The 9141-nt window shown below is 40.8% G+C and overlaps 1 protein-coding gene across 8 annotated transcripts in view; it reads left to right on the top strand.

Moving 5' to 3' along the window:
• Positions 1 to 9141, top strand: part of Hp1bp3 (heterochromatin protein 1 binding protein 3) — a 54676-nt gene that overhangs the window by 35691 nt on the left and 9844 nt on the right. For all 8 annotated transcript variants that reach the window (XM_008838608.3, XM_029566185.1, XM_008838604.3 and 5 more), the window contains 3 exons: positions 1172 to 1252; positions 2614 to 2768; positions 5764 to 5854. In XM_008838608.3, the coding sequence (XP_008836830.1) occupies positions 1172 to 1252; positions 2614 to 2768; positions 5764 to 5854 (327 nt within the window). The remainder of the gene's footprint in view (positions 1 to 1171; positions 1253 to 2613; positions 2769 to 5763; positions 5855 to 9141) is intronic.

Raw genomic sequence — 9141 nt, 5'->3', positions numbered from 1 at the left:
TTTTTTTTTTTCCTAGAAGAAACTAATGTCTGAAATTTCAGTTTCCACCCTCGTGTATAACCTCTAGGCAGGGGAGCTGATTTAGGAGGCAATAAAAAATCTGTTTCATTTGGACGTTTTTTGTGAGAGAACCAAGGATATTTTGGAAGAGTTGTTTTGGGTCCCTGTGCTGAATTGCCTAACTAGTCTCTACTTCCTGTCCTTATCAATTGCCCCTCTGAGGTTACCCAAATGCCAGTATGGGATTGGTGCAACGGGAAATTCTGACTTCTTCCAATAGTATGGAGCCATTAAGTGTGACAGTTAGGGTATACCGCTCAGTGAACCTATTTAAGAGACTATATATATATACACACACACATAGCTTCATGTGCAATGTCTTAAAAATTATTAGGTAACAATTTACGTAAGAAGTTGTAATCTAGAGGCTGGAGAAATGATTCAGTGGTTAAGCGTACTGACGGCTCTTGCAGAGGACCCAGGTTCAATTCCCAGAACCCATATGGCAACTAACAACCACCTTAACTCCAGTTCCAGGCCATCTGACACCTTCTTCTGACCTCTGTGGGCATTTCATGATACGGGTACACTTATGTACATGCAGGCAATACACTCATACACATAAAATAAAAAAATAAAAAGTTGTAATCTAGACCCTGTCTCAAAAAAGACCCCCCCCCCCAAAAAAAAAGGAAAAAAAAAGTTGTAATCTGAAATAGTAAGCACTGTGGTCTGAATCTAGGGTCTAAATACGGCAAAGAGCTTTCTTTCTTACCTTTTTGGTTGTGAGCCTGAGCCTTTAACGGCTGGGCCAGCTCTCCATCCCAGAGCTTTCTTTCTTGTAAGACAGCGAATATTTGTTTCATTTACCCCAAAACATTTTTGTTCCTGCCTTTCATTCTTGGTGGTTTGTTTTCAGATTTCTTTAAAAGCTTGTCAACTGTTTAACCCAGAGTCACAAGAGCATTCTTTGTCAGACCTGTAGTTGTAATTGGGTTGAATAGCTAGATGGCATGGTATCCCTTTCCAAGTCTTCTGACTTCTTCGGTGTTCTTTTCTCTCCATAGAGTTAAATACCACTTTATATTACCTTTTGCATCATGCTATATAATTCTGTTAGTATTAAGTTAAAATATTGGAATAACTTAAAACAAAATTTGATTTATTTTAGGTAAAAGGAAAAGGTGCATCTGGAAGTTTCATTGTTGTCCAGAAGTCAAGTAAAACAACTCAGAAATCAAGAAACAGAAAGGTAGGAGATCTGTCCCACAGTTTGGTTGAGCATTGAAATACTGTTACCACTATTAGTGGTATATTATTAGTGGTAATAGTAATATTACTGAGTGCTCTTGTGACTAGCACTGCACAAACTGCAGCCTTTCTGCTAAAGCCTAGAGAGGTTATGAGTAATTTCCCCAAGTTAGAATAACCAGGTTATAAATCTTAGCATTCCATCCTGGATAAGCCTATTGGTCTTAAATGCCTTATATTGCATTGTGAACAACTATATGATTACACTGCTTTTTTGTGAAATATACTTTAAAATAGAGGAAGTATATACGTATTTCTACCAAACTCGTCCCCAAAACTACTCAGCATCCATTTGTCCTCTCATCTTTGTAAATACTGATGTGCAAGCTATTATTTCATGTACATAAAATATTGCTACAGGGGCTGGAGAAATGGCTCAGCGGTTAAGAACACTGGTTGTTCTTGCAGAAGACCGGGGTTTGAATCCCAGCACCCACATGGCAGCTAACAACTGTCCGTAACTCCAGTGACAGCCTCTTCTGTCCTGTGTGGGCCTTGCACGACATGGGTGCACTTACCTACATGCAGGCAATACATGCATACACCTAAAATAAAAATAAAATTAAATAAATAAATACTGCTACACTAAATCGTGAAATAATATTTTGTCTGTTGATTAAAAATCATGAAAATCTGTATCTTTGATTTGAAACTCTGAAGGTTTTCTGCCTTTAAATAGAACTTTAGCCAGGTGTGGTGGCGCACGCCTTTAATCCCAGCACTCGGGAGGCACAGGCAGGTGGCTGGCTCTCTGTGAGTTCAAGGCCAGCCTGGTCTACATAGTGAGTTCCAGGCCATCTGGGGCTACAGGGAGACCCTGTCTCAAAAAGACCAATAAATAAATAATAAATAAATAAACAAACACACACACTTTATAGGCCAGGCATGGTAGCACATGCCTTTAATCCCAGCACTTGGGAGGCAGAGGCAGACAGATCTCTGTGATCCATAGCTGGGGCTACAGGGAAACTGTCTAATAAAACCAAAAAAAATTTTTAAATTAGAAAAATATAGAACTTTATAACACTTATGAAAAGTAACTTTAGAGTCGTGCCATCTACACTTAGTTCTTTGTTATTGACGGTTAAGAATGAGAAAAGATACTTGATTGTCTTCTCTTTTTTTAATTCTTTGGAAAAAAAATTGTCACATTTTCATACCTTAGCTTCTGATTTATTTGAATGTGGGAAAAACAGTCATTTTCAGTTTACCAATTAATTTGACAGTCGGCACAAGGAAAGCCCGTCCATGGACTGAAAGCTGTGTGCTCTGTAATGATTATAACTTTGATGCGTATTTCAGAAGAAGAGCTCTGCAGTGGATCCAGAACCACAGGTGAAATTGGAAGATATCCTCCCACTGGCGTTTACTCGCCTTTGTGAACCTAAAGAAGCTTCCTACAGTCTCATCAGGAAATATGTGTCTCAGTATTACCCTAAGCTTAGGGTGGACATCAGGTATTAGCTTTTGCCCTGCACTTTAAAATATGGCATGTTATTCCCTTAGCCCCTTTCTTTTGAGAAAGGACATAGATGAAATATTTAAGAGGAATTTATTTATTTATTTATTTATTTATTTGTCTTTTTGAGACTGGGTCTCCTTGTATTCCCACCTGGCCTGGAACTCACAGAGATCCGCCTGCCTCCCTCCCAAGGCTGGAATTAAAGGCATGCACCACCACACCCAGCCTTAAGAGGGATCTATCACTGAGTTTAGGAATAGAACAAAATAGAACTCTTTGTAAGGTTGGGTTTTGTTGCCTCATAATTTCCTATGGTTTCGTTTTCACGTGTAGGTTTTGTTGTTTTGGTTTCTTTTTGTGTGTGTCTTTCTGATACAGGGTCGCCTTAGAGCTACAGCTAGTCTAGAACTCACTAGTAGACCAGGCTGGCCCATGCCACCACACCTGGCATGTGTAGTTTGTTGTGGGGTTTTTTTGTTTTGTTTTGTTTTGTTTGTATTTTTGTGATTTTTGCAATTTTCATTGATGGTATTTGGATTCACCTCCCCTATCTGCACCTCCCCCAATACCCCTGCCCAATTTAATATACATTCTTTCATATATATAATATGGCCTAAAGGGTGGTTCCAAAGTACAATCCTAATATGAGTATAAATGTCTCTTAGTTATCTGTTGGGAATTTGGTTCAAGGACCCTCGTTGATAGCAAAGTCCTTCAAATGCTCAATGTATATAAATCCTTTCTATTATATGCATCTTCCTGCATCTCTTTTTGTTGTTACTGTTTTCTAAATAGAGGACTCAGTGTGTAGCCCAGACTGTCATCAAACTCAAGTCTTCTGCTTCTGCCTTCTGAGTAATAAAATTACAGGTATGTGTCCGCATGCCTGGCTTCCGTGTATTTTCTGGTACTGAGGATTGAAGCTAGGGCCTCATGCATGTTAGGCAAGTACTCTACCATCGAGCTGTATCCCCAGCTTTTTATTTGAAAACAGGTTCACTAAATTACCTAGACATGCCTTGAGGTTGTGATCTTTCTGCCTCAGTCTACCTAGTAGCTGGTATTATAGGCCTGTACCGTTGGTTCTGGCCTCCCTCCTGTACTCTTTAAATCTTTTGTAGAATACTTACAATATCTAATACAATGTTATGTAAATAAGTTTTATAATATATAATATCGTCGTTTAAAAAGTATATATATTCTTGGCCAGGTAAGGTGGTGCACGCCTGTAGTCCTAGCACTTGGGAGGCAGAGGCAGGCGGATCTCTGAGTTCAAGGCCAGCCTGGTTTACATAGTGAGTTCCAGAACAGTTGAGGCTACAGGGAGACCCTGTCTCAAAAAAAAAAAAATGTGTATATATCCTTGCCGGGTATGGTGGTGCACGCCTTTAATCCCAGCACTCAGGAGGCAGAGGCAGGCAGATCTCTGTGAGTTCAAGGCCAGCCTGGTCTACATAGTGAGCTCCAGGACAACTGGAGCTATAGGGAGACATTGTCTCAAAAAAGACCAAAAAAAAAGTGTATATATTCAGTATAGGCACAGAATTTTTTTTTTTCCTGAAAAAAAATTAAAAAAAATATTTTTATTTTATGTGTATGAGTGTATTGCCTGCATATATGTGAGTGCACCTGTGTCATGCAGTGCCACAATGGTCAGAAGAGGGCTTCGGATTCCCCTGGAACTGGAGTCAAGGACTGTTTGTAGCCGCCATATGGGTACTGGGAATCGAACCCGGATCCTCTGCAAGAGCAGTCAGTGCTCTTAACCGCCGAGCCATCTCTCCAGCCCCTTTTCCTGAAAATTTTTGATCCAGTCAGTATTGAATCTTTGTTTTGCAGAACTTGAAGTTGCATAGAGCCTCTGATAACTCCTTTCTTTTTTCTTTTGTGTTTTGAGACTAGATCTGCGTGCCAGTACCTCCCAGTGTTGGAATTATACTGAGATTAAAGGCATGCACCATTATGCCTGGTCCCAGTTTTTTTGTTTGATGTGTACACATATACTGTGGCACACTTGTGAAGATAGTTGTTTTTCCACCATGTGAGTCCCAGGTCATCAGGCTTGGCTTTATTAGCAAATCCAGGCCATCCATGGCTACAGGGAGAACTTGTCTCAAAAAGACCAAAAAAAAAAAAGCTCATGTGCTTGGAGCCTAGCTAGCTTTTAGCTTAAATTTGATTTTTTTTTTTTTTTTTGACATTTTTATTTTGTTTTGGCTTTTTTGGTCTTTTTGAGACAGGGTTTCTCTGTAGCCCCAGCTGTCCTGGAACTCACTAGACCAGGGTGGCCTTGAACTCACAGAGATCGCCTGCCTCTGCCTCCAAGTGCTGGAATTAAAGGCGTGCACCACCATGCCCAGCTAGCATGTATTTTTTAAGTCAGTGTTCTTACATGTCCCGAACATTTGCATTTAGTTGATACAATAAAGCCAAAACCTGTGTGTGACCTAGGCAGCATAGGACCCATCAGGAAAGAAAAAAAAAAGTCAAACAGATGTCCACACTCTATTCCAGTGCTCAAGGCTGTCAAAAATGCCATGGTAGTAAATAACAGGTTTTTGGAGTGCCGTGGCAGTTTGAAAGTTGGTTCTGTGTGCTAAGACTTCTGTGTATACAAATAACTTCATTGGTTGGAGAAAAAAAAAAATTCACTAGTTAAGAATGCCAACAAAAGGGTCTGGAGAGATGACTCAGTGGTTAAGAGGTTACAGAGGACCCAGGTTCAGTTGCAGGGAATCCACTGTTGCCTTCCGTATTCCACAGACATTGTACAACACAGATACATTTACATACATGCAGGCAAAACACTCATAAAATAAAGAATGGAAATTAAACAGAATGTCACCAATTTGGTATTATGTTTTTGTTCATTTTAACAGACTACTGCATATAATAGGAATTAGAACTTTACATCTGGGAATAGCCCTGGATCTATTTCTTGAAATTTTCTTTCATTGACATTTATCACTATTTTTTGTTTTTCTCTGCAGGCCCCAGTTGTTGAAGAATGCTCTGCAGAGAGCAGTAGAGCGAGGCCAGTTAGAGCAAATAACTGGCAAAGGTGCTTCGGGGACTTTCCAGGTTAGAAGTCTTTGGTGCTCTCAGTGGTTCTTAGCCGGGCATGGTGGTGCACACCTTTAGTCCCGACACTCGGGAGGCAGGCACAGGTGGAGCTCTGTTATATCGAGGCCAGCTGGGACTGCAGGGAGACCGTGTATCAAAAAGTGATTCTGAAAGTTTGGAGTTTTATAACCTCTTATATTCACAAGGATTTTGTTTATATTCGGTAATACCTATCAGTATTTACTAAATAAGTTAAAACTAAGAATCTGGTGTGGTGGTGGCACACCCCTAGAGCCTCAGACCTCAGGAGTCTCAAGTAAGATTTTGAGTTCAAAACCAGCATGAGCTACATGGTGAGATCATGTCACAAAAATTAAAAATAAGGCTGGGTATGAAGTGATCGCCTTTAATCCCAGCACTTGAGAGACAGAGGCAGATGGATCTCTGAATTTGAGGCCAGTCTTGTCTACATAGTGAGTTCCAGGGCTGCATAATCAGACCCTGTCTCCCACAAAAAAGACAAAAAGGAAAAAAAGTAAGATAAAAATAGGGTTGGCAAGATGGCTCAGTGGCGGTAAAGGCACTTGCCACCAAGCCTGATGACCTGAGTTCAGTCCTGGGACCCACATGGCATGAAAGAACCAACTCTATAAAGTTGTCTTCTCCTCTACACGTGTCAAGTGTATGCATGTGCACCCATGCAGGTAAACACCCCCCCATATCCCAATAAATATAATGAAAATTTTAAAGTTAAAACTGGAAATTTAAATGTTTTCATTCAAGTTGGGTATTGTTGCTTATGCGTATAACCCCAGGGTTTGGGAAGTGGAAGCAAGTGAATCATGGGTTGAAAGGTCATCTTTGGCTATGCATTGAGTTCAAAGCCAGCCAGTTCAAAGCCAGTTCTGAAAGCCAATCCCCAAAACAAAACAAACTTGTTTTTTCTGTAATTCATTTAAACATAATAATGAGCAAACATAGTAGCTCATGCCTGTAATCCCAGAATTGGGGAGACTGAGATAGGAGGATTGCCATGAGTTCAACCTAGATACATGATGAGTACCAGGTCAGCCACAGATACATATAATATAAAAATCCCCAAAACATGGCTGCCTAGAGAGATGGCTCAGCAGTTAAGAACATTTACTACTCCTCTAGGACACCTGGGTTCGGTTCCCAGCACCCACATGGCAGCTAACATCCATTCTTAACTGCAGTTCAGGGAATCCATCAACCTCTTTTGGTGGGCACCAGGCATGCATGTGTGTGCTTAAATGCAGGCAGCCCCCCTAGCCACTTATAATTTAAACAAATCAGGCTGGAGAGATGGCTCAGTAGTTAAGAGCACTGGCTGATCTTGCAGCCATCCTTAACTCCAGTTCCACAGGATCCAGTGCCATCTTCTGACCTCTGCAGGCATTTGCAGGCACGACAAAACACTAATTCACGTAAAATTTTTAAAAATTTTTGTAATTTAGAATTTTTTTTCTCTTTTCTTTTTCGGTCTTTGTGAGACAAGGTCTCCCTGTAGCTCCAGCTGTCCTGGAACTCACTATGTAGACCAGGCTGGCCTTGAACTCACAGATCCACCTACCTCTGCCTCCCAAGTGCTGGGATTAAAGGTGTGCGCCACCATGCCTGGCCTTTTTTCTTTTCTTTTTGAGACAGGGTCTTCCTGTAGCCCCAGCTGTCCCAGCTGTCCTGGAACTCACTATGTAGACCAGGCTGGCCTTGAACTCAAAGAGATCCACCTGCCTCTGCCTCCCAAGTGCTGGGATCAAAGGCACACGCCACCACGCCTGGCCCGAAATAAATTTTTTTTAAAAAATGAAAATAAAATCCTGCAGTAGCAGTACTAAACCTATTACATGTTAAAGTGAATAATTTTTCATGAAAATTAACTTTCATCCTCCCAAAATTCTGAAAGGAAACACTTTTTACATTTTGCAAATGTTTTTAATGTCTGTCTTTAATAGAAGACAGTGATTGGTCTAATTTCTGTTTATGAAGAAAGTCCATCCTCATGCAGAAATAGTTAGAAAAAGATGGTTATTTTGGGACAGGTGTGATAATCTACCACTCAGGAGCTAGAGGCAGGCAAATCTCTGAGAGATCAAAGCCAGTCTGGTCTACACAGTGGGTTCCAGGCCAGCTGGGGCTTTAGGGAGACCCTGTGTTTGTTTTTAAAAAACTAACGAATATTTTGTGGTAATTTTCAGGTAGTTGTGGATATTATTCATTGATACTAAGTCTAAGCTCAAAAAAGAGTACATTATTTTGACTGCATTACTACTTTTTAATTAAAATTTATGATTCATCCAATTTTAATAAATTTCCAGTATTATAACTTTCTCCACAGTCTACCTTTGGGATAATACCACTAACCAGAAAAGACCTGTTGTACCCATTACAGTACCCACAGTTCCTGCCCCTAGCCTTAGACAGCTTGCAGTGCCTGCTACCTTTTCTTCAAATGTCATACAGGTGCAACCATTCTCATGTGGCCTTGATGTCCTGCTTGTTTCTTAGGATTGTGTTCTGAGTTTCCATGGAGGAGCTTGTATAGCTACTTTGTGTTCAACCATTCATGGGTTGTACATTTGAACTATTTTGATTTTTAGTTAATTATGTATACTGCTTTTGAATCTTTATATCCAGTGTTTGTACAGATGCGTGCTTTTATTTTGGTGAGGGCATTAACTAGGAATGGACTTGCTGGCTGTAGAGCAAATTTAAGAAATTGGCTGTGAGACTGCATCATTTTGCATTCCCACCAGCAGTATACAGAGGTTCCAGTTCCTCCTCCTCTTTATCATTCTTTCTTTTTTTTTGTCATTTTTAGACAGGATCTCCCTGTAGTCCCTGCTGGCCTGGAACTCACTATGTACCCCAGGTTGGCCTTGAACTCACAGAGATCTACCTGCCCTCCTGCTCCTGAGTGTTGGGATTAAAGGTGTGCACTAGTATGCCTGCTCCCTGTTTTGCTTTGTTTTGTTCTTTTTTGTTTTTTGAGACAAGGTCTCCTTGTAACCCCAGCTGTCCTGGAACTCACTATGTAGACCAGGCTGGCCTCGAACTCAAAGATCTGCTTGCCTCTGCCTCCCAAGTGCTGGGATTAAAGGCGTGCGCCACTGCGCCTGGCTGTTTTGTTCTTTTGAGGCAGGGTCTCCCTATAGCTCTATCTGGCCTAGAACGCCCAGGCCTTAATCTTACAGAGAGCTGCCTACCTCTGCCTCCCAAGTGTTGGGATTAAAGGTATGAGCCACCATGCCCATCTGAACACTTTAAAAAATATATATATATAA

This window comes from Nannospalax galili, unplaced genomic scaffold (genome assembly GCF_000622305.1).
Source record: "Nannospalax galili isolate Female #2095 unplaced genomic scaffold, S.galili_v1.0 scaffold2019, whole genome shotgun sequence".
Classification (NCBI taxonomy): domain Eukaryota; kingdom Metazoa; phylum Chordata; class Mammalia; order Rodentia; family Spalacidae; genus Nannospalax; species Nannospalax galili.
The sequence above is the reverse complement of the archived record's forward strand: the minus strand, read 5'-3'. Positions and strand labels throughout refer to the sequence as shown.